Source organism: Zonotrichia leucophrys, chromosome 7 (assembly GCF_028769735.1).
Source record: "Zonotrichia leucophrys gambelii isolate GWCS_2022_RI chromosome 7, RI_Zleu_2.0, whole genome shotgun sequence".
Lineage (NCBI taxonomy): Eukaryota > Metazoa > Chordata > Aves > Passeriformes > Passerellidae > Zonotrichia > Zonotrichia leucophrys.
In genome coordinates, this window is record NC_088177.1 from 27,435,357 (window position 1) to 27,461,151 (window position 25,795).

At 35.0% G+C, this 25,795-nt stretch overlaps 1 protein-coding gene across 9 annotated transcripts in view; it reads left to right on the forward strand.

Annotated features, from left to right (window-relative positions):
- LOC135450478 (sodium channel protein type 2 subunit alpha-like) overlaps positions 1-25,795 on the forward strand; it is a 66,871-nt gene that overhangs the window by 17,178 nt on the left and 23,898 nt on the right. For 6 of the 9 annotated variants that reach the window (XM_064718705.1, XM_064718706.1, XM_064718708.1 and 3 more), the window contains 15 exons: positions 1,439-1,556; positions 2,431-2,521; positions 4,094-4,222; positions 4,918-5,009; positions 5,846-6,118; positions 6,422-6,485; positions 7,360-7,501; positions 7,632-7,838; positions 10,757-11,056; positions 14,564-14,917; positions 15,802-15,934; positions 16,632-16,870; positions 17,998-18,171; positions 19,418-19,774; positions 20,689-21,174. In XM_064718705.1, coding sequence (XP_064574775.1) covers positions 1,439-1,556; positions 2,431-2,521; positions 4,094-4,222; positions 4,918-5,009; positions 5,846-6,118; positions 6,422-6,485; positions 7,360-7,501; positions 7,632-7,838; positions 10,757-11,056; positions 14,564-14,917; positions 15,802-15,934; positions 16,632-16,870; positions 17,998-18,171; positions 19,418-19,774; positions 20,689-21,174 — 3,159 coding nt within the window. Of the gene's footprint in view, positions 1-1,438; positions 1,557-2,430; positions 2,522-4,093; positions 4,223-4,729; positions 4,822-4,917; positions 5,010-5,845; positions 6,119-6,421; positions 6,486-7,359; positions 7,502-7,631; positions 7,839-10,756; positions 11,057-14,563; positions 14,918-15,801; positions 15,935-16,631; positions 16,871-17,997; positions 18,172-19,417; positions 19,775-20,688; positions 21,175-25,795 lie in introns of all 9 variants that reach the window. The other 3 variants (XM_064718707.1, XM_064718710.1, XM_064718709.1) reach the window with 3 other exon arrangements.

Genomic DNA, 25,795 nt, shown 5'->3' on the forward strand with positions numbered 1-25,795 from the left:
CCTAGCAGTATAATTATGCTCAACAGAAAACAAATGGAAACATTAAATCATGGTCTAGAATCAGTCATCCTTCCTCTGGTATATAGTAGAAACTACCCTTAATCATTGACTTGTCAGTGCAGAGGAAATCATATGTGAATTTAGTCTGTCTTCAGGCTCAGCTGCAGCAGTGACCTTGGGACAGGCAACATCTTTCTAGCATTTCCAGCTGGGCGAAGGACTCTAGGGCAGGGAGAAATGCCAAGGAGTGTGTGTCCCTTCTCTGCCACCCTCAGTGTTAGCTTGATGTTTTTCTGTGAGCCTGCTCACCAGCAACACTTCTTTACCTATTTTCTTTCCTGCCGTGGAGTGGTTTACTTTCCTTCCCTGAGATTGCTGTCCAAGCAGGCAGTAAAGGCCACAGAGAGGGCAGAATTTTTCTGACCACAGCCAAGTTTTTACAGAGAATGGAAATCAACATGGAGAACAGTGATACTTTATAGCTCTGCTGAGAGTGTAACAAAGACTCTATTATGGTAACATAAAGCAGAGCCATTACCATCGAGGAAGAGCAAAAGGAATGAAGAATAGTTATGTCCTGAAGAAATTTCAAGCAGAACCAAAGATGCAAGTAAACCTCATTCATAGACAAATAGACTTAGGCAACGACTGCCCACAGAAACAGAATAAACTGAACACAAACCATAGGTTTATTGGACCAAGTTTTAAAAGATAATCACTAGCTAAATTTTCTGCTCGCATATAGGGAAAGTAAGAGCACATTGTTAACAAGCAAACCAGAATTAATTTTTTTTTAGATTTGTTGCCATAGGATGCCAAACCCTGGCATCTGTTTGTCTCACACTACTCAGAACTATGTTAGCTGGCAATAGTATTTAAAATAGAAAATTAAAGCAAATTTTTAATTTGTGAATGATTTGTAATGACAATTTCTCCTTATCACTATACATATGTGTGTATATAATTCTGTCAAGTATTTGTTCCAAATACAAACTGCCATTTAGAATTGTCCTTTTGCTATTTTGGTTTTGTTTGTGTTTGCTCACAAGGTGGAATACATTTGATAAATTTGAATCACTTTAATCAAAGACTTAATAAGAAATAAAATTGAAATATTTTAGTGGCAAAATAATGCATTTTGCTTTTATTGATAAACTGCTATTGTTTTTATTGCTATTGTTTTTTGTAATTCCCACAAATTTTAATTAGATCATAATTTAGTTCACATGCTGGAAAATTTTGCAATTTGAGAATTGGCTGTGGAAAACTTACTCCATTGCATTAATAGGAATAAGTTATTTTTGTACTACAGGTAGCCATTAGAATGGAACTTGTACCTCTCAGGTGGCAAATGGAAATTGATAGTAAGAGGTGAAGATATATATGTAGCCAGCACTGTATTTTAATTTTGTATTTCTTTTTTTTTTTTTTTTTGCAGACTTTCATAGTATTGAATAAGGGAAAAGCAATTTTCCGATTCAGTGCCACATCTGCCTTGTATATTTTAACTCCTTTTAATCCCATCAGAAAAATTGCTATCAAGATTTTGGTACATTCATATCCTTTTTTCTTAATATTGATTTAAGCGTTGCTATTTAAAAATACTTAATGAGTGAAATAATACTTTTCATGTGGATCTACAAATTGTGTCCATGGGAGTGAACTATGCTAAAAAAATATATGTTGCTCACATTTAAAAAAGGAGCAATATCACATGTGAATTGCAGTATGATCTTCATCCCTGCCGAGAGAATTCTCTACTGAACCACCTAAATCTGTCAGAGTTTAAATATCAGGCTTTATATCTAAAAGGAGACCTGATCCCATACTGAGCCCTGCAGCTAAGGCCACATTAGTAACAAACCATTGCACTTGAACATATCTAAGGTCACACTTTTAGCAAGACCAGTAGTACTATTCATGAACTAGACTCACTTAGCAAGGACAAAAGAGCATGGGTAAAGAGCAGCTTTTTCAGCATTGTGTTTTCAGCATTGGGATAGGTGTTCTATAAAATATTTGGGATAAAGGAGAGTATTTTCAAATATGCTTCAATCGTGTTCAAAGGAAAACTCAGGCCTAAACAACCAACCTCTGACTAAAGATCTTTTAGAATGATCCAACCAGCTGTATTAAATGAGTACATTTGGGTAGTCATTTCATGATTTACAGAGTTAAAGATATGTTTAAACTTCATTTAAAACCTGCTATAATTACAAAAGTATTGCATTTTTTTATAGAAATACACCATAATATGCCAGATGACATACCATTTAAAATGCATAATTTTATGTGTAAAGCTTTGTTTTTAGGCTTTAATTGGAGTGTGATGTTATCTGTACACATTTGTAAGCACTTAATATTTTTAAATTATTTCAGTGTTACAAAGGTGTTCTGCTTTTTTGACTTATGTGCCTTAACTATAACCTACATTATTCAGCATGCTTATCATGTGCACTATTTTGACAAACTGTGTATTTATGACCATGAGTAACCCTCCAGACTGGACAAAGAATGTAGAGTAAGTTAAACATTTTTACTTCTTTATTTTTAGATCTTTGTTTTTGTGTGACTCCAAACAAGAAGTATTTATTAAAATGTGAATGCCAGAATGGGCTTGTCCAGAGTCAGGAAGAATCAGATTTCATGAGACCATCAATATCTTTCCCATTTCCTCCTGAACAACTTAAATGTTTTAGGAGTAACACCATGTTTGCTAAAATTATGCCTGAGGAATATCTGAACTTCTGCTGTGCAGTAAAAACAGGAGGTCTTGTCCTTGGATATTCTGAGCTGTAAATCAGACAGGGAGCTACAGATGTGCATGTAAAATTGTGCATGTAAAATTGTTGCCATACCTTGCTTGAGTATCCATGATGTCATCACAGCGGGACTTTTATCGTGCCTTGCTGGTTTGACCTCATTAGTGCCTGCCACAAGAAGGATACACAGTCCACAAACCGCAAGGAACTCAAACTGCTGAGGAAAGGGCCATACCTATGAAAGAGCAACAAATAGCTGACCTAAATAAGGAATATTTCTCTTTCTTGTTCATGGTTATAAATGCATATTTATTCTCTAACAAAATACAGATACATGTTTTCCTCTGAAATACTGTAGAATCATAGAATGGTTTGGGTTGGAAGGGATCTTAGAGACCATACAGTTCCAACCCCTGGCATGCAGGGACACCTTCCACTAGGTCGTGTTCCTCAAAGCCCTTTGTTTTTATTCATGGAAATCCTGCTTCTAATCACTTGTTGCTTCTTTTCTTCCTTTTCTCAAAGAGCCATTACTGGTTTTTATCTATTTATTTATTTCTCTGCACTAATTAACCTTATACTGAACCCTGTTTAGAAACCACTGCCCTTAACCCATTCCCAGTCAACAGTGATGATGGCTTGTTAGAGTTGCAGAGAGTCTGAAAGGAGAGCGGTAGGGTCTGTAGGTAGAGCTCCTTTATTCTGGAAGTCCACAGAGATCCAAGTGGGTCTCAGGAAGTGCCTGCATTATGCTGGTTATAACTGACTATGTTGTTAAGTGAATAGCTGTTCCCACACCAGGTAAGCTGGTAATCATGCTCCCCATCTTTGAGAATAATAGTCTGGGCATGCTTTCTTATATTTGATGATTATTTAAGAAATAAACATGTAATACAGCATTAGTATAGCTATTATCCAGAATTGATTTTTACAAAACTCTCTGATTTAGACATAAAAAAAAATTCTTCAGTTTTTGTAACACTTAGACATCTACCTGATTTATGAATGCAAGCAAAGAGGCAACCCTGTGAGTGCCAAAGAATGTACATATAAATATCAAAGTCTGAAATGTTTCCATAAGTACTAGAATCAGAAATTATTTGTAAGTACAATAACTGAGATTAAACCAACCTTTTAGAAAATGAGTAGCATATATATCATGTTCAAATTTCAACAAAGACTGAACAGCAACTACAATATTTAGGGCAAGTGAAGTTAATAATTTACTCCTTTCACTTCTAAGTACTTTTTCTTCTAAGTAATCTTTGCTAAAGAACGGCACTATCTGTAAGCATGCAAAAATCCATTATTCCTGCTCTGATGATTTTCAGGTACACTTTCACTGGAATTTATACCTTTGAATCACTTATCAAAATTCTTGCAAGGGGCTTCTGCTTAGAAGGTTTTACTTTTCTGCGAGATCCATGGAACTGGCTTGACTTCAGTGTCATTTTAATGGCGTAAGTGGTTCAAGAACTTTTTAAGCTTATAGGGCATGAAATTAGTGGTAAATATTATTTTAATAAATGTATTTACTTAAACATATTTAATTTTTGCAACCTTTGAAGCTTAGACACTGTATAACACATTTTAGTATTCATAAATCAAAGTAAAATACAGCAGAAACTGAAATGGAGTGTCAGCCATTAGTGTAATTCCTGCTGAGGGACACTAATTTCATGGCCTACATTTTTCTGCTCACCAGAAATGAAGCCATCCCTTTAACTTCATGTTACCGTCCCATTACAAGCTAATTAGTTTAACTAGATGTTCAAATACAAATCAGTGAGTTTCACTCCAATGACATTTAAGCAAAATTGATGAAAACAATTATTAAAGTGAAATGTACTGAAGAGACAGGTAAATTCTGAAGTATGATTGCTAGTATTGCCACAGAGGTTTTGAAGACCCACATAATTAGTATAAGCTCTGCCTCAATTCTGAATAACTGTGATTTAATCCTACAGGTATGTAACAGAATTTGTAAACCTAGGCAATGTTTCAGCTCTTCGAACTTTCAGAGTATTGAGAGCTTTGAAAACTATTTCTGTAATTCCAGGTAAGAAGTAGTTGGTGTCAGGTGTTAGGCCCCTCGTATCTCCAACTGTTATTTGTGTGCTGTCATTGTGTTTGTGTGTGAACTCCCCTATTACAGATATGTGACAGAGTTTGTGGACCTGGGCAATGTCTCAGCGTTGAGAACATTCAGAGTTCTCCGAGCTTTGAAAACAATATCAGTCATTCCAGGTGAGAGCGAGGTTAAACACCGAGGCTGACTTTCGTTCCATTGAATTCACTTCCTGTGAGCATAAGTCTTGCTGTTTGCTGCTCATGTTGCCAAAAAAAAAAAAAAAGAAATAAAAAGGCGTGGATCATTAACTTAGTTTATGATTCTTTGCCTTTTCAGCATTAGCTTCTTTTATTTTGCAAAATCAGCCTTTGAGTTTAACAGAGTCTTGCATGAAACACAAAATATGAGGCCTCTGGGTTATTTTGCTTTGTTTTTCTGCATTTTATTGTGACAAATTGTCTCTACATTACAAAAGCTTAGTGCTATGGCATTCTTGGTTATGAAATTTTTCCTTTTTTTAACTACTTAAAAATGACATTAGTCTTAAAAATAAGCAATTAACAACAAAAGAAGATACCAAAAAGGAAAGAAATGATGCACAGGAAAATTTATCAAATGCAAACTATTTTTTCATTCTAAATTACCAGCAATTCTATCTCATGCTGCTTTGCACTGTCACGAAGTCATGTCTAGAATTAACTGGCAACTGAATTATTTGGAGTATATTTAATGCAGAGAAAAATTAGTAAATGCAATCAAATCTGTACCAGGAAAGCATGATTGATAAAGTTTCCTGCTTGAGAATATTATATATTCGATTTATTGGAATATATGTACATTGCATATTCATAAAAATGAATCTTTTTCATTCATCTTCACAAGCTCTGAGGCTGCACATGAAGCTTTACCTTTTAAGAAATAAAAAATATTTAAATGTCTGCATGGCCTCTTTAATTATATGGGAAGGGCAAAGATACTCTTTGATAATTCTATGGACCTTTTCTCTTTGCAGGCCTGAAGACCATTGTAGGAGCCCTGATTCAGTCTGTGAAGAAGCTCTCGGATGTGATGATCCTGACTGTGTTTTGTCTGAGTGTATTTGCGCTGATAGGGCTGCAGCTGTTCATGGGCAACCTGAGGAATAAATGCCTGCAGTGGCCTCCAGACAATTCTACTTTTGAGATAAACATTATTTCCTACTTTAACAGCACAATGAATGAAAACGGTACTTTTGTTAACATGACAGTGAGCACGTTTAACTGGAAGGATTACATTGAAGATGAAAGTAAGAATATCTGATATAACTATTTTAATATATTTATGGCTAAAATGTGTAATTCTTTGTGACCAAGTAAAGAACATTGAGGGGTTTATATTTTTGACTTATGTAGAACTGCTTACAGTCACTGATTTGCAGAGATCAAATACATACAATAAAAAATACAGCAACCAGGAAGGCTCCTAAACAAGCTATAAAGGGATCAATAGCTAGTTACTATGATTAAGCACAATTTATTTTTATTTTACATTGTATTGCTTTCAGGTTTATTTGATCTATTCATATATGTTTCTAATGCTTTCTACACAGCTCATTTTTACATTTTGGAAGGACAAAGAGATGCCCTACTTTGTGGTAATAGCTCTGATGCAGGGTAAGACCCTTTCAAACATTCTGTGTTATGCTCTGTAGGAAAAGAAATAACATGAGATCTAGTTGCAACTCCATATTTAGCAGGGTTACAGAACTTACGGAGTTTTGTAGCTAAGTGAGAATTTCTTACTGAAGTCAAAATTTTTTACACTCTGGCTAAACCAAATAGCAATTAACAGCCTTTTTTCTGCTTGATTGGAAAATGAAGTTGGTATTATTGATGAGATCAGATTTTTTTTAAAGTTTCCTTTGATGATTTACTGATTGAAGAAAACAGGAGGAAACAAAAGTTAAAAGTGAGAAAGAGAAAATGGAAAATATCAAGAAAGTACAGCAGTGACTTCATAGTTCATGACTGAATCTATTTTTCAAGCCTAACTCTCACTTTTGGCAAATTCTGCTATTTACATGTGCCAAATTATATGCCTAGAATTGTTAGCTGAACTTGGATGCCTGACTGGCAGCAGTGAAGAGGTTTACTAAAAATATACATATCAATATTATTGAGGGAAATCCCTAATACTACAATTGGATGTAGCTAACAATATTTTTTAATCTGTCTGTAACCTTAACAACATTTTAGCAATTATTTCTGCCAGGAAATAATTAATTTGGAATAAAGATTCTATTTGCAAAATGTAATTGAGGAGAATTTTAATATTAAGGTAATTTCAACCCGGTGAGTGGATGAAAAGGATATCTTTCATTTACTATGCTATTAATTAAATTCTTGGGAATTTTCTTTTCTGAATTAATTTAATTGTAATTTGTGGATTTTCTGTTGAAAAATAATGCATAGTCTTCAAAAAATAACATGTATTTTCTAGAAGGGAATAAAAGTTTTGACTAAGTCCTCGTGTTTGATTTTCCCATAGGCAATGCCCAGAAGGATATATATGTGTGAAAGCGGGCAGAAACCCCAATTATGGCTACACAAGTTTTGACACCTTCAGCTGGGCTTTCTTGTCACTGTTTCGGCTAATGACTCAGGACTTCTGGGAGAACCTCTATCAGCTGGTAAGAAATTATTATGACATAAATAGTAAATTGTTGGTGATGTCCAAAAGCACATAAATAGGCTTGTCTTTGCATGAGCTGAAAAAGATAAGTTGTGGGATAATACATAAATGTGCTTTCTACTCTCTAGACACTGCGTGCTGCTGGGAAGACATACATGATATTTTTTGTTCTGGTGATTTTTCTGGGCTCTTTCTATCTGATAAACCTGATCCTGGCTGTGGTGGCCATGGCCTATGAAGAACAGAACCAGGCAACAATGGAAGAAGCAGAGCAGAAGGAGGCAGAATTTCAGCAGATGCTGGAACAACTGAAGAAGCAGCAAGAAGAAGCTCAGGTGATAATAGAAATTGTACTTTCTGAACAACCTTGTTCCTAAGGCAAGGAAAAAGATCTTTTATGATTAAGAACACAAACAAATTGTGCAGTGAATTTAAGAAAATAAAAGGTCTTGCATGTTTACCATGCAAGTTGTAAAAGTGGAAATAGCCAATGAAAACCAGGAACTAACCAAATAGTAAAAAAAGCAAGCTAATGGTACAGAAAAGAATGTTACTTCATTCATGAAATGACTGTAAAAGTAAAATGTTTTTCATAAGAGGGCTCTAGAAACCTGATTTAAGTAGTCATAAATAATGGTCCTTTTACGTTACAGATCTTATAAATAGCATGAAAAATGCTATTTATCTATCTATCTATTTATTTGTCTAGTGATGTTACTTTTGGTTTACATCTCAGTTAAAATTGCCAGCCGTGATGTACTTAACAATTCCCCCCAAATATTCATCAAATAGAGAGAAGGATTGTAATCAGTGTTCTTCTAGGTTTCTATCCAGCAAGATTAATTTAAAAATCCCTAATTGACACTGTAGTAAATTAGAAGTTTATGTATTCTTAGAACAGACAAGCAATATTCAAAACCAGCAATGAGCAATATTCAATGAGCAATATGAGCAATATTCATAACAAAGATATTCCTTCAGAATTCTTTTCAAGTAATCTTTGTTTCCTTTGAAAAGAAAATTATTTAAAGTTTTATGAAAAAAGGCATTTTAGTAGATACTTTTGTGAAAGCTTTTCTTATCTGAAAGTAAAATATATGCAGGAGTTCAGGTCTGTGAGTCAGCCATCTGTTTAATTTCTGGGCTGATTTTCCACTGCTTTTCAAACAGCATTTAGTCATTTTCAACAGGACAGTGTGTATAAAATGCTAGCAAATTTGAAACTCCTATGAAACTCTATTTTTGGTAATACTTTACAGGTACTTTCTCTGAGTTAGAATGACTCCATAAAGTGCTAACAAAAAGACAAACTCTCTGTCTTTTGCTTGAAAAGAAACCTTTATGTATGACTTGTGAAATCTCATTAGCATATATTTATTTTAGTCAGTAAACTTTATCCCTTCCAAATTACTAAAGAAAGAGTAGAATCCTGCAAAAATCAAATTTAGAAAGGTTGAATGTCAGTAAAGTGCATATTGCTGGGTTTTTCTTAAATCTGGTATTTTTATGCCTTAAAGGCACTAAATCACATTATACTGAAAGATATCAGCAGGCTCATCTAGATGTTTGTGTATCTGACAGTGGGGGGAAATGAAGCTGATCCAGACTTAGAAAGAATAGATTAAGAAACAGAGACTATAATAAGGCTGAATAAAGACCCTGGAAGTGATCTTTTTTTTTAATGAGTGACCACTACATTCATTATAAGTAAAGCATTATTATAGTCAGGATCTCTTTTGTTTGTGAAAATATTAGATGAAAGTAGGCAGTACAAGGTGGATCACTGAAGTGTTGAATTAGTTGCTAAGGGAGAAATTAGTTTGGGACCCATCTCTTCACTCCTTTGACACCAAACTTATTCATCCACAAACTTAAGTCATCACAGTGGTCTTTGGATTGCTCCACTTGTTTGACCTTTACTTCTACTATATGAAGTAGATGGGTGATGACTCAGCATCTGCTGCCTTTGTTTCTCTTAGAGTCTTTGAAGGATGATATACTGGAACCAGTATGACAAAATTTTGAGTATTGCTTTTTTATTTTATAAACCCTTCAGAATCCTCTTAATACTCCATTTAGCAGAAAAAGTCTGTATCAAGTCAACTTGTATAGCATGGGTTGTATATTGTGGCAAAGATATTAATTCATACTATGAGCTTTCAAACTATCCTTTCCTGCTATAAACAGGTATGTCATCATTCCTGAAATACTTGGCATTGAATATAATATGTTTAGCTGGATAATTACTAGTCATCTTTGTTATATAACTCTAGTCTCTTGCCATTTATCATACCACCCTTTTATGTAAGCTATGAGCAGCCTATCATCTCCCTAAAGATATTTCCACTACAGAATTTCATCGCAATCTCCCACGGTTCTTTTGAGGAACAGCACTGGACATACTCTCAATTCTTTTTTATTTTCATGACTAAAAGAACCTTTCTCTAATGAAGCAAAACAAGTAGGCTGACCACTGTAGTTAAAGATACTGGTCCTGAATTTTGGGATGACTCTGCTCCAGTAAGTCATCTCACCCCTTTCCACAGAGAAGAAATCTAAACCTATTTTCTTCTCTCAGGCTGTAGCACCAACAGGAAATAAATGTATCTTTGCATATCTGTAAGAAAGACTTAGAGTGCAGATACAGTGAGACATATGGAGGGGAAATGTGAAGAGGGAGGAAGGACTTGAAGATGTGTCTAGGGGTTGTGCCTGGTACCAGAAAAGGCAGAAGGAAAGTAAAGAGAGTATTCTTGCTGTGAGGACAGTGAGGAAAGGCTGGATTCAACTGCTTTCAGGGTGCTAGCTGGATTTGATATATTAACTCACTGGATGAATGTTAGGCATTAGTTTTGTCTGTAAGAGCTCAGAAGAGATCCGCTGAATTAGACTATGATGTGGGGCTTTTCTAAAGTGAAAATGGAATAACAGGTCTGAAATACATGAAAAAGCACTATGTTAACAGTTTTAAGACTCCTTTATTTCAGACAAATGTCTTGTGCAGCAATTATTTAACAAATAGTGTAGCTATTGTTCTGCCGAAGTTGGTGCTTAAATAACTCTTGCTGCAAAACAGTGAGGAGCTGTACAACTCAATAGTTTGTCTTCAGTACAATTAGTTTGGGTATATTTACACACTCAAGAGTGTATGAAGAGCATTATTATCACAGTGATAATAAAAAACAGTTGATAAAAGACCATAAAATTATTCTTTCTTGGCCTACTAAGAATGCCTTGCTTTGTAACCTGACAGACAACAGCAGCAGTAGCAGCGGCATCGGTTGCATCAAGAGATTTCAGTGGTGTAGGGGGATTAGGAGAACTCCTGGAAAGCTCTTCAGAAGCATCAAAGTTGAGCTCAAAGAGTGCTAAAGAAAGAAGAAACAGAAGGAAGAAAAGAAGACAGAAAGAAATGTCTGAAGCAGAGGACAAAGGAGATATCGATAAGTTCCCCAAGTCTGAATCAGAGGACAGTATCAGAAGGAAAAGTTTCCGCTTCTCCACAGAAGGAAGTCAATTGACATATGAAAAAAGGCTCACTTCTCCTCACCAGGTACATCACTCTATTTTACTAAATCACATGTGTCTACTCTACTTTTATTTTCACTGATATTACAGCAAGTTTACATATTGGAAGTTATGAAAATGGTAAGGGAAGGAAGTGGTAGTACCATTCACAGTGTAAGTTTGAGATGGTTTGACCCATTCTATTAGGGATAAAAACAACATATCAAGAATACTTATAAACTTAGTTAACACTTTTCTGAAAATGTATTTCTGAGGATGTGTCTAGTAGACTGGAGAAAGAAAGATTAGTATTCATATATATGCATTAATGGACCATACATTTTCTGTTCTGGATCCATTTCAAAACTATACAAATATGTCAGCTTTTTAGCAGACTGCAACATCAAAATACTCTGCACAGGAAATCTCACATTACTGTTAATTTCTATTATTTTCCTTAATTAGCTTCTTTAATGTGAAATAATGAGAAAACTAGCACTATAAGGACACAATAAGGAAAAACTACACGGGGATCTTCTGGGCCTGTATGTGTAGCAATTTAGTCATACTGATCTTTTTCATTAGAAATCATGATTTCATCATTCTCCTTGCATCCAGGAGAATAATTTTCGATCATAGGAAAACAAATTGTTTATGAAGGACCTCTGGAAATCATTTAATACAAAGTTCTATCTCTACTTCCATAAATCAAAGGGTCACTTATGTCACCCAAAGATATGCCCTCTGTATTTGGCACTGGTGAGGCTGCACCCTGAATCCTGCATCCAGTCCTGGGTCCCTCAGTATAAGACAGTCATGGAGGTGCTGGAGCAGGTCCAGAGAAGGAAAGGTGAAGATCTAGAGAGTGAATTATGAGGAGAAGCTGAGGAAGCTGAGGGTATTTAACCTGAAAGAGTCTTGGGGGGTGCTTGATCACTCTACAACTCCCTGAAAGATTGTGGCTGGGTGGAGGTCAGCCTCTTCTCCCAGGCAACCAGTGACAGGATAAGAGGAAATAGCCTCAAGATGGCCAGGGGAATTTGAGGAATTCCTCCATGGAAAGGATTGTAAAAAATCAGAATGGACTACCCAGGGAGTAGGGAGGTGGTGGAGTCAGTGTCCTTTGAAGTGCTCAAGAAATGACTGAACATAGCGTTCAGTGCCATGGTTTAGTTGACAAGGTGATGATCAGTCAAAAGGTTGGGCTTGATGATCTTGGAGGTCTTTTCCACCCAAAATGATTCTGTGCTATCTTGGCTTATTTCAAGGCTACAAACAGTTATGGCATTTTTAGAAAAAATCACTCAAAATGCATCTCTTCAAAATGATAATGTGTGATTTGAACCAATAGATGACTTTTACCTATGCATACCACCCAGGTTAGGAATAACTTCTTCATTAAAGATGCTCTTGAAAGATTTTTTGGGGTTTTTTTCAGTTGTAACAAAGCTTTGGGGCAAAAGTTGACAGCATACAACTAAAACTTAGGTGCCCCAAGAGCAAAAGAATTGCAAACAGTAGAATTGCTAAAGGAAGAGCTCATTTGTTTTGTTAACCATGGAGAATCTCCCTGGTGAGATAGAGTCCAGAGCATGAAACAGCGAGGCAGAATGGTAAGGGGAGATAATCTGCTCAGCTGGGCCCTGTAAGAGGTTTTGTCCTTTGATACCATATTCCATATGCAGATGAATGATGCAGTTTGCCAGAAAAATCAAACCTTCCTTTCAGTCCTTACTTTCTGATAGCATTTAGACACGTATATTTCTACCTCTGCATGTGTTAGAATTGCAGCCATTTTGGCTTAAATCTTTTGTCTCAATGCAGCAGGGACTTGCAGAACAGACATTACTTCTCCCAAATCCCTGAGGGGGCTGATCCAATTAGCTGTACTCAAAATGTGGCAACACATATTGGAAAGATTGGCCTGCAAATAAAACATAGCAGCCATGGGAACATTCTCTAAAAGAACAAGGCTATCACTGGTAGTCAGATGAAACCCTGGTGAGCATGTCATTTTTTGAAGGAGTGTACGTTGCCCAGATATATTTACAAGGAAATGTAAAAAGGGTGCAGTATTTAGTTTACTGTTTTATCAGAATTCAGTGTCATGTTCCATAGAAACTAGGGGTTTTTCTTAATAAAATTTTCTTTCAGTATAAACAAAACAGCACTTTTTCTCCAGCCAAGTTTACATAAATGGGTTAGCAAAATAATTTGGCTGGTATTTTTCAAGTAACTCAGCCTGAGGCTGACAGCAAGCATAGAAAATTTCAGCCCAAACTATTAAAATTTGGTGTAGCTGTAAGAGCAGCAAAAACCCCATCTCTTAATGGTAAACACCTGCCAGACTTTATAACAGGCAGTTCTACCAGTGCAGCACACACATAATATATGAATTTATACATCTCATGCATATACAGAGATACACGTGGGTTGATAGATGTATATTTGCAGTGTTTGATTTTTGAAATATTAACATAGGTTTATATAATATAGGATAGTTTTCACTTTCACTTTAATTATCCTGGGATCAAACCCGTTGCTATTATATATAAGGACTTTCCACCTGCAGAAATAGTGAAAAAGTGACAATAGTCTCAAACCAGGTTTTTGATGAACCAAGATGTGAAGATTTGCAAAAATGCAGAACTGAAGAAGGCTGAATGCCAGTTTACTTTTCTCCACAATTAGTACTCATTTTATTTATTCATGAATGCTGTTAATAAAATATGTAACAAGGGAGAAGAACACTTCATTAACTGGCTTCTACTGTAATTAAAAGATGAATTACCAACAACCACGGATTTCTTTTTCTCACTTGTAAGGGAATATCTTTAGGTAACAGTGTCCCTGGTGAATACTCTCTTTGAGTGGCCTGATAGCAAAGTGATACCTTCTGGCAGGTGTGTGCAACCTGCTATGGTCCCCGGAGAGCTATGTCTAAGAGCGCTGCTGCTGTATCTCCACAGCTTCCCCAGGCTGCCCCCTCTGTCTTCTAGATCCTGTTCCCTCACTCTTGAGCCTATTGGGAAGAGGTCAGTCACGTTCCTTACATCAGTTTAGAGGGATTTCAATGGCAAACTTCAGATCACTTCTGCATCTACCAAATAAAACAGAATAAAGTGATGAGTGAGCATTATTAGCTGTTATCCCTAGGAATCCAGGGGATAAAGAAGAGAAGTGAAACTTTTAGCTCTGTACTGTAATTGAAGGAATAAAAAGACAAGTACCTTCAAAATTTTGATAGTGATATTGAAAACTGTCTCCAGCACAGTCCATGCCAGCTCAGTGCACCTTCTTCACTCAGAACTGTTCAACCTTGCTTACGTCTTCTGCACAACTTTTCCTCAGTCATGCTACATTACCTTAAAAGAAATTTTCCCCTCTGCTTCAGGTCCCCTGGTGAACACATTCCCCTAGTGGACACACTTATACCATGGAAGAAAAAAGGGACTATCCTTCCTCCAGCACTGTAAATATTCTTTGAAAAGCCAAGAACTTTCAACTTTAGTTCTGATGCTGTTTTGTTTGGTTTGTTTTAAATCTTTTACAGTCTTTGTTAAGCATTCGTGGTTCTCTGTTCTCACCAAGACGCAACAGCAAAACCAGCATTTTCAGTTTCAGAGGTCATGCAAAGGATATAGGATCTGAAAATGACTTTGCTGATGATGAACACAGCACTCTTGAAGACAATGAGAGCAGAAGAGATTCTCTCTTTGTTCCAAATCGACATGGAGAGAGGCGCAACAGCAGCATTAGTCAGGCCAGTGTGTCATCTAGAATGATACCAGCCCTTCCAGTGAATGGGAAGATGCACAGCACTGTGGATTGCAATGGAGTGGTTTCCTTGGTTGGAGGACCTTCAACTCTGACTTCACCTACTGGTCAGCTTATACCAGAGGTAATTGTAAGTAAGCCAGTATTTATTACAGTTTGGGTCAGACACAGAATTTTCTCTTATTCCTCATCTCTGCCTTCCTTATAATTTCTCAAAGAAATAATTTGCAATAGTTTCTAATGAAGACAACATAAAGGAAAAAAAAATCCTCAACCTCCTATGTCTAAGCCTTCATAAAGTCTGATATTCTTTCTTTCAGCAAGAGATCTACACATAGAAAAGAAAGATTAATTGAATTTGACAATTTGTACATAGTTTCACTTCAACAAAGTAGATATTCAATATATAAATAAGGCTATAGCTCAGAAATATGTATAGGAAAACTCCTATAAAATGAAATAAAAGGTGGCTTCTACTGTCATGATAGTTATTAGAAATACTCCTTTCTGAATTCTTCTCAAGGACTTTTTTCTCATACCTTTCATGAGAAAAATATGTACAGTTCCTATGCACCTTTGAAATTATATAACATTTTAGTCTCAGTTTCAGACTTCTGTAAATTAAGATGTTCTTTCAAATATTCAAATAAGCAAGCCTTTTTCATCTATAGTAATTAAAAAAAATATCTTATTATTACTATTACAATTATCACTATCAGGGAGGTACCAAGCAAAAATTTTGTTCAGCCAGTCATTTAAATGACTGAAGGTGAACCACCTTTAGTCCCACACTGCGTTGGTATTGGGTCCTGCAGTTGATTATTTGTACCACTGTAGAAAATTCCCACTGAGTCCTTCAATGAAGAAGAAATACTGACAAGAACAGAAATATTCAGTGAAAAACATGGTACATTGCACGCATCTGATTTGATTATCACTACAATATTTATGCAGTAAATACTGTTAATTGGCTGTTGAAAAGGATGGTCTAATTCCTCAGTATTTCATTTACAGGGCACCACTACAGAAACAGAAATAAGGAAAAGAAGACTGAGTTCATATCAAATTTCCATGGAAATGCTGGAAGAGTCTGCTGCAAGACAAAGAGCAATGAGCATAGCCAGCATACTTACAAATACAATGGAAGGTATTTAGTGCATTTTATCTGACAGGCAGTTCAGTGAAGTTCTGTTAACATGTACAGAGAAATTATTTACATAATTTTCTTTGTAAATGTGAAACTGGCATGTGGAATCTGAACATTAAATACAAAGGGCTTTTGAGAATTTCTAAGGTCATTTACACAATCTGAATGGTTAATCATCTTTCATGACACCTTCCAAAATATTACCTTTGTGGACTAATAGAGATAAAATAATAGTATCTAGGGGATTACCAGAGCCTCAAACAGAAAATATAGTATATATTACTGTAAGCTTCATAAAGGATTGGTATAAGTTTCATAAAGGATTCATGTTGACTTTTAATATCTGAAATTAAGATATCTGCTGTAAGCAAGTTAAGTAACCTAAACTAAATGTCTAGATTCTCCCTACTACACACAACCACAAATGTGTTTGTCTTTCTCTCCTGGGAAAGACAAACACATTTCTCTCTTTAGACATTTATATCAGATGATTTACTCTTTAGTGAATAGACTTCACCATCCACTGGTGGTAGAGGATCTTAAATAAATTAAATGGCTTATTTTAAGGTAGATAAACATGGGAAATCTCATGTTAGTGAGAGCAGTTTATTTGATTGATATAACCTTCTCCCATATTTTAAACAAGAGCTTCCAGAAGATACATTTGTAATATTCATTTTTTCTAATTTTTTTTCAGAGCTTGAAGAATCCAGACAGAAATGCCCACCATGCTGGTACAGATTTGCAAATACATTCTTGATCTGGGATTGTTGGAGTCCATGGTTAAAAGTAAAGCATGTCGTCAATTTAGTTGTGATGGATCCATTTGTTGATCTTGCTATAACTATTTGCATTGTTTTAAACACCTTGTTCATGGCCATGGAACATTACCCAATGACAGAACAGTTCAGCAGTGTCCTTTCTGTGGGGAACCTGGTAAGTAGTTTGTCTAGCACTACTTAATGTAAAAATACCCCTTTCTAAAAGAAGAAACTTATAAATGTATTGCATTATTTTAAATTTATTCCTGAATATCTTTTTATAATCAGTTTAGAAATGGTACTTATGATTTTCACAGGTAAAAGGATTTTTTTACTGGAGCCTTTATTTTTCATGAATATATGTTTTTAACTAGTGTAATGGAATGACTGAATATGTGTGGAAGGGCAGTCTTCACTGGAATGCCAGATTTCTTGACATCTACCTTTAGTTTTTTCTTTCAAATGTTAAGGTAGATTATGCTATTTTTACCATGGTACTGATATATCATCATTTTTTTCTGTATAAAATTGATAAAATATTCAAACTAATAATTTCTCTTGGCATTTTTTTTCAATTACACTGCAGTGAAAATACTTTTACAAAAATATATGCTCTCAAACTTTTTGTTGTGCTGCACCAACCACTGATCACTATGCACTGCAAGAAAGCGTTGAGTTAAATTCTGGACTTAAAAACACTAAGATGCATTGATAATTTCATATATAGCACTTAGAGATATTTCAAATAACATTATCACCCTGAAGTTCATTTTCCTAAAAGGAAATAGCCATCATACAGCATGGTAACTAGATGTGAAACCTCTATATTCTTACAAAAAGCATGGGACAAGAATCTACTAATTCCCCTGTCTTCCCCTGTCTATCTGTCAAGACAGACTTTAGAGAGTCTGTGCTTAGACAGTCTGACATTAGAGACTATCATCTTTTTAGACTGTAAGCTAGGAAAATACTTGCTGTCAAGTCTTCTTACTGGAACCATCCTCATCAAACAGGACTTAAAACACCAGGTCACATCACATCATCTGCTGAGCGGATAGTCCAGCACATACCAGGGAGCTGAACTGCTGACTGGTCAATAGCTCTTTATATGTTTATTAAATCTCTGTGCCACTATAAATCCTGATTTAGTTACTTGTTTTCAGTGTTTAGAAATACTTAGATGCCATTTGGAGATAGCAATCAGTTGTTTTTTATAGTAACAGGTAAGAGAACTCATTGGATTAAAAAAAAATTCCTCAGGTGTATAAATTTCGAATAACAATTCATTACATTTTGTTTTAGGTATTCACTGGGATATTTACAGCAGAAATGGTACTAAAGATTATTGCCATGGACCCTTATTATTATTTCCAAGAAGGCTGGAATATTTTTGATGGTATTATCGTTAGCCTTAGTTTAATGGAGCTTGGTCTTGCAAATGTTGAAGGATTATCTGTTCTTCGGTCATTCAGATTGGTAAATTCCTTGATAATTAAATATTTGCATGCAATTATCTCACTCAAGAAATAAAAATGCTGGTGCCTGCAATAATTACCATATTTTGTAAATATATATTAAATACTTTAATGAATCACATTATTTTTCATATGTGCCTAATTTGCAAGCCATGTTTGGTAAGTAAAAATTTAAGGTGTTTGACACCTTTTAGTATCAAATTATCCTATCAATCATCTATCCAACTGGTATCCCTTGCCAAAATAACACTAATAGCTACCTTTTAAGAATTTTGTGAATGTTTATAGTGATTTAATTAAGAATAATAAAAGCTGAATATCTGTGAAAACATACATATTGTCACCAGCAAAAATAATAATGAAATTTTTAGTCTTTGTATCGTGAACATTACTTTGTGGTACTTGTAAAGAACTTTGGCAGATCCTCTCTTCACATTTATTTTAATGGGCACCAACAATAAACTTTTTGTCACTCCATTACATATAACAGAATCATAACAAGCTGACTTTAAGATAACATTTAAATCAAAATATTATTGAACTCTACTAGAAATGTATTTTTTATAGCAACTAGTATAGTGCACAGACTAGTTTATGAATGTGTTTACTAGAGGTACAAGATTAATGGTTTAAAAGCCTTTATTACCAATAGTTACCACATTACTTGAAAACCTTATCTACTAATACACAGAGCAGGAAGAACTGACTTATTTAGCACTACTTGCAATGGTACCCAACTTCACATAACCTAATAGTTTGGGTAATGAATATTACTTTTAAGTTAATGTTTGTGATTTGAATGGGCATTGCAATGTCTGCATCGACTTAAGTTTTTTCTTAAAAAAAATGGCCTCTATCTAAGCATGGAAGGCCTAATGTGGTGCTGATGGAATATGGAACTAAGCCAGGAAAGGTGTAGTGACAGTGATGAAAAGTGTAGAAACTTCTAAAATGTCTTTATGAATTGTTCAAGAATGAACTGTAACTGGACATTTAAAAATAGTAAAATAAAATGTCATAAAACCACAAATTATTACTTTTTTTACTATGTGCATCACTGAAATGAAATTACAAACAATGCATTTTTGACAAATACTTCATGTTCCCTGCTTTATATTAAAATAATAATGTGGTACTACTGAAGAACAAATTAATCTACAGAAATTGGTAAGCTCTGCTAAAAAACTTGGACCTATCTTCTATCTTGTAACTAACACTAAAGGTTCATCTGTGTTTTTGTTTTGCAGCTTCGAGTTTTCAAATTGGCAAAATCTTGGCCTACTCTAAATATGCTCATAAAGATTATTGGCAACTCAGTGGGGGCTCTGGGGAACCTGACCCTGGTGCTGGCCATCATTGTGTTCATTTTCGCTGTGGTTGGGATGCAGCTCTTTGGGAAGAGCTACAAGGAATGTGTCTGCAAGATCTCCAGTGACTGTGTGCTCCCTCGCTGGCACATGCACGACTTTTTCCACTCTTTCCTGATTGTATTCCGAGTGCTGTGTGGGGAATGGATTGAAACCATGTGGGACTGCATGGAGGTTGCAGGCCAAACCATGTGCCTTATTGTTTTCATGCTAGTCATGGTGATTGGAAACCTAGTGGTACGTGATGAACTTTTTTTTTAACATTAACTCTGATACAGATGTTCAGGAGTTCCAGCTAGGCAATGAAAATGTTCATTATCCTTCTGTTTGGAAATAAAAAAATTAATATGAATGTGCTAAATTTTGGGTAAAACCATTTGAAGATTCCCTTTTCCTCTTTTTCATATGTTTCTATACACTGAAGTACTCTTACTATGGGTACAAGCACTTAGAAGGAAACCAAAATGTCAGCTCCAACATCTTGTCATGGAAGCACTGCAGCTAATTTAGAGGTCCTGTTTAATTTTTAGTACTGAACTTTCTGGATTGTTTATGCATAAAAAACAAAAAAGAAACCCATGGTGATTTGCCATCCAGCTTAAAAAGGCGTAAAAAAGCTTCTAACTCAAGATTGTACAAGAAACCTTTAAAGTATAAATTCAAGCTGACAACTTAAAATGTAAAATTTCAATTGGAAAATATTGAATTGATGAGTACTTTCTATAAATAAGTGTTATAAAAGAGATGCACCATTTACACTTCTACTTCATTTTTAAGTTTCTTCTCCTGCTAAAATTTGCAGTCAAAATTTCCTGTCTAAATTCTCTTCCTTTAGTGATATTTTTAACATGTTTTAAATTTTTTATAAAATAGAATTCAAAATTTTTCTATCTTAGTCATTTACCTGACCTTGCAATCTTGACATTTTACCAGCAGAAAATTTGCAGAGCCCCAAAAAGTTATTTATGATCTGCAACCTGCTCTACCGATTTTTTTAGAATCATAGAATCATTTACATTGGAAAAGGCCTTTGAGATCATCAAGTACAACTGTTAACCTAGCACAAGTACAACTGTTAACCTAGCACTGCCAAATTTAACACTTCTGATATGATTGTATTTACTACATAGCTGTATTCTCTCATCTTTTAGGTATTGAACCTATTTCTGGCCTTGCTGCTGAGCTCTTTTAGTTCAGACAACCTTGCTGCTACAGACGATGATAATGAAATGAACAATCTCCAGATTGCTGTGGCAAGGATTCAGAAAGGCATAGATTATGTTAAAAAAAAGATACGGGAGTTCATCCGAAAAGCCTTTGTTAGAAAGCAGAAATCTTTAGAGGAAATCAAAGCACTTGAAGAGCTAAACAACAAGAAAGACAGCTGCATTTCCAATCATACTGCCGTTGAAATAAGCAAAGACCTGAATTATCTCAAAGACGGGAATGGAACCACCAGTGGTGTAGGCACAGGCAGCAGTGTGGAAAAATATGTAATTGATGAAAATGATTACATGTCATTCATAAACAACCCAGGCCTCACTGTGACAGTGCCCATTGCACTTGGAGAATCAGATTTTGAAAATTTAAATACAGAAGAATTTAGCAGTGAATCTGATATGGAAGAAAGCAAACAGGTAGGATTTTTCATATCTTAAAATTATTAAATTGTAGTCATACATTTATATGTTTTAGTTACATATTTAGAGGTTTTTTAAACTGTAAATTATCACATGTAATATATTTTATGTTTTAGAATTTTATGTATTATTCAAGAAAAAATATGTAATGGTATAGTAGAGGATCCTTAGAGTTTACATTTTTAGTATTTTGTTTATTAAAATTTGGAATATATTTTATTTTAAATATTAATATTTCTTTCACAGTTTTATGAGGCTTTAGTACTAGTAAACACTTGATAAAACATTTTTTCTGTAGTACCTACATGTGATAAGAATGTATGGAATAAGAGTAGAAGGCAGAATGACCTTGTAATACAGATGCATGCAGAAAGAGCTTACTTGAAGTTGTTATGCTGTTATTATTGCGCAGAGTGGCAGAAGTTGGTCTAAAAAACCAATGCCATGTGTTTCAATATCTAAGTGGCTCAAATACCACAGTGAACAGGTGCTAATGGTATTCGAGGAAAACTTTGTATATTGGGGTAGTGATCAATGACAAGCTAATAAATGCAGTAGCAGAATCTAATTATTTTCAGTGCCATTAGAAATTTGGGAACGTTGAGGTTTAAGGGATCAGGAACAATGGATAAATTTGTTTTCAATTAGATTAGTAGCTGTGATGTTATGTAATTACTCATTAGTCCAAAAGGGTTTGTTTACCATGAAGAAAGCTCTCCTACAAAGAAGCCCTGCATTCCTGACTTTATCATAGCTGTATATCTAGCATATCTGCCATAATGATGTATTCCTCAGCAATATCAAACTTCACCACATTACACTGATACACAGCCATGAGACAGTTAATCATGGTATGAGGGTTTTGCTAAAGAACATCAAGAGTGTGTGTTTATTTGCACCTGCAAAAAATGTTGCTCTGTGTAACAATTGTAAGATGAAGAGTTAAATATTCTATCATCTGAGTTGCTCGGTTATGAGACAAAGTTTCAGTGCAGATGTAAAAGATAGTACAGCAGTAGTGCTTATCCGTAGTAAATTTAGAATATAAGAGAGACAGGAAGTGTAAAGCAGTGTAAATTAAGAGATCAACTAGTATTAAAAAACCCCCAAAATATTAAGAGTAATTCTGGGTCTGAGAGTTAAGTATTTTTCCTATAAGCTGATCTAATAAAATCTGGTTTTCATTTCCAATGAACCTTTTGCAAAGTTTTCTATGTCCTTTCATATATTCTGATGTTTTTTAAAATGACATTACACTATACATTTTCTTCTGTCCTTGTGGCTAACTTTGATAAATACAGAAATGAGTGCCTTCCTATTAACTCCGACAAGTTACAAGCCTAAAAATTTCCTGAATATGTTACTTTTTAAAAGGTTTGTAGTATGCATTAGAACATTGGGGGGGGCTGTGCAGATTCTGAATTTGTAGTTATGTGACATGTTATCCTCTGCACTGAAGGAACTTGGGAAGTTCCCATCCACACCTGGCTACTCTTTGCCAGTTTGCCTCAGAGAAGTTAGGTCACTGGTTGTGCCAGAGGTATTATTGCGTTATTTCTCCTCTAAGGGAGATTGAATGGCTCAGTTCACAATGTACTGTCATATATTCTATCAGAACAGCTGAGGAAAAAACTAAATGCAATGCAAAGGCAGAAACTCCTCTGCTTTCTGGGTGAATATGTGATGTATGTGCACTCCAAGAAAATGGAGTAAAAGCCCATTGTCAGTTGCCAATCACTTCTGAATGCCAATTTCAAGGTGACTTTCATAAGTCAATTTCTCTGCTCAACCACAGCTTTGCCTGGTTCAGGCATAGTATCTTTATCAGCTAAGGCCATCCTGAAGTTTCTGGACAGTAATAAATCAAAAGGGATTTTGCTCTTTTTTAATGGACTGGTATCTATATGTCTTCAGGAAGACAAACTAATAAATAAGCAATTTGACAGTGAAAATTTCAGGTAGCTGTAGGAAATCCAACAGTAAATGATGGATGGTATTTATATTAAGAAATTGTGGAGAAGTTTCCAATAGGGTTAAGATAGGTTTAGGACTTGTATGCTGTTTCAGTATTTTCATAGACTGTACTAGTCAATACCATTGGGAAACTGAAACAATAATGCTTCCATCAAGTTCTGCTCACACACAACTCTCTATTGTTCAACTGCCTTACATGTATTCATACAGTGCAAATGTGCATATTGTGAACAGTAATCAGACAGTATCCTGAAAATTGTGAATTCTGTATTAATTTCATTTTCTCCTCTGGATTCCTTATTCCATTCCTTCTGGATGATTTCTATGGAAAGAATAAAGTGGGGTTATTTTATTGAGTGCATAAAAATCCACTGGATTTGGAAGTTCTGGCGTGTGACAGGAATTTGTGAAGTTTCCCAATCTTCTCCTACCAAGTCAAGAGTATTGCTGAATCTTTTGCTGCCTTCTGATTGTCTTTTGAGGAAGATAAAGAGCACATTGGTGCAGTGTTTAAGTTACCTCTCTAGAACAGTATACCATCACTTCCTTTGTTTTGCCTCTCAAGGGGTCCCACTGGGAAAACATTCCTGCTAGAAGGCCTGGTCTACAAAAGGAGGGGTAAGAGATGGGGCAGAACTTTCCCTGCCTTCACTGTGGCAGTACTTAGCACTTAAAGTACCCTGAGGAGGTATCCCCTATAATAACATTTTATTTAACCACAGAGCTGTGGAAAGCTAGATCTGCACAAGAACTGTAAAATGAATTTTTTTTTCCTCCAGTGTCTTACTGACTGTCACTGATGTTAGGAGCAGAATGATTATTTGAAGTCTGTTATGCTAGAAGGGGGGCATAGCCTGTCTTTTCCTGAGGAATATACCAGGAGCAAGTAATTACTCTAGACATTGTAATTATGGGTGACTGAGGAATAAATTGTAATATTTCCTATTTTTTTAATCATACACACTATAGTAGAAAATAACTCCAGTCATCGATCGTTGTTTCGAAGGCTAGCTCTTTTCTTTTTCTTCCCTCCCCCCCGCCCCCCATTCATGCCTTCATGGAAACCCTTTCTAATTAATTTGCAAGTTAATCACTTCAAAAATCTGCCAGAACCTATTCTGGAACCTGATTGCAATTTCTAATACATATAACTAGAAATTTGAGGACACCTCATTTTGGATGAACGATAACTTACATTATAAAGTTGCTCACTGCTTTAGAGGAATAATTGGCTGAAAGTACCTGCAAGAAGTGAACATTTCATTGATACATTGTAGAAAGATTTTTTTAATTATCAGAAAAGAGAAGTGCAATACCCAGTGAGATAATCATCAGAAAAGAAACAGATTTCTGCTCTGAAGAAAAGATACTCAAGATCATTACCTTTGAAGATAAATAAATTAGAAATAGCGGAAGGGGATAATTTGGTTGGTTTTAACATTAGCATGTGGATGCTGGTTTTATTGTGAAATGAGTAAATATGCTAATCTTGCCAAACATAAGACTCCTAACTATTGTATCTTGTATACAACTTAACAACTGTTTGTTAGAGCTGATTGACAGCTTTATAAATATAGTTTTATATTTCAACATCAAAAAATAATTTCAAATATACTTCTCAGTTATGGAAAACTTTTTTTACAACTAAAGAAATACATATACCTACAGGCCTCAGTCATTCACCATTCCAAAAACCTTTCTATCTACAGGATATGAACAGTAAATACAAATTCAGATTGGAGAAATAAGACTAGTCAATAGACTTCTGATGAACACAACAGATGATTTTGATAAAATTAAATATATCCTTCATCATCGAGTCTACTGAATTTTGAAAACTATTAATAAATTCAGTTTTCTGATTGGCTTCATCAGAGCCTTTGTGTCTAGATGAAGTGAAAAAGACAAGAACAGAGTTATTGCATTCCAAAAAGATAAGCATCTTTATAGGGCTTCAATAAATTTCTTAGCCAAAACAGACTCAGCAGGACTTCATCAATTTGTTGGATTTTTTTAAAATCATGTTTAAAATGCCCAGCAATAGTAATTTTTTTCCTAAAACTGACTAGTTCTGGGAGAGTATCTTCAGAAGTGACAAATTATTTAAGTTATAGACTAGCTGTGGTTAATGATTTAAACCATATCTCTGGATACACTGACGTTCCACTGTCCAGGCACTGATACAATCCTCATTTGAAACAATGAGATAAAGATTATAGAAGTGTATAGCATACTAAATCTGAACTATAAACTTTACACAATGTGATCATTCATCACATTTGAGTTGAAGAGAAATTAAAGATATTTATTTTCATCAAGACCAAGGTGCTCTACTATTATTAGAGAGTGAAGGAGGAATGGGAAGGCATACATCTTCAAAGTATTTTGCTTCCTGTATGTACATATTTTTCAAATAAAAGAGGTAATCACATAGTCAGTTAAACAAAGACTAGGACATGAAATAAACAAAACCCTTAACATTTTTATTAATAAGCATTGAGGACTATATAAATACAGGAATAGTTTCCAGATCTGCTAACCATGTCTTAGTTAATTTTATTCATTCCACTTTTATTTATGATTCAGAATTTTTGTGTGCAGATTAGTAGTTCTAGCTTCTATATATCTAATTTCTCTAAAATAA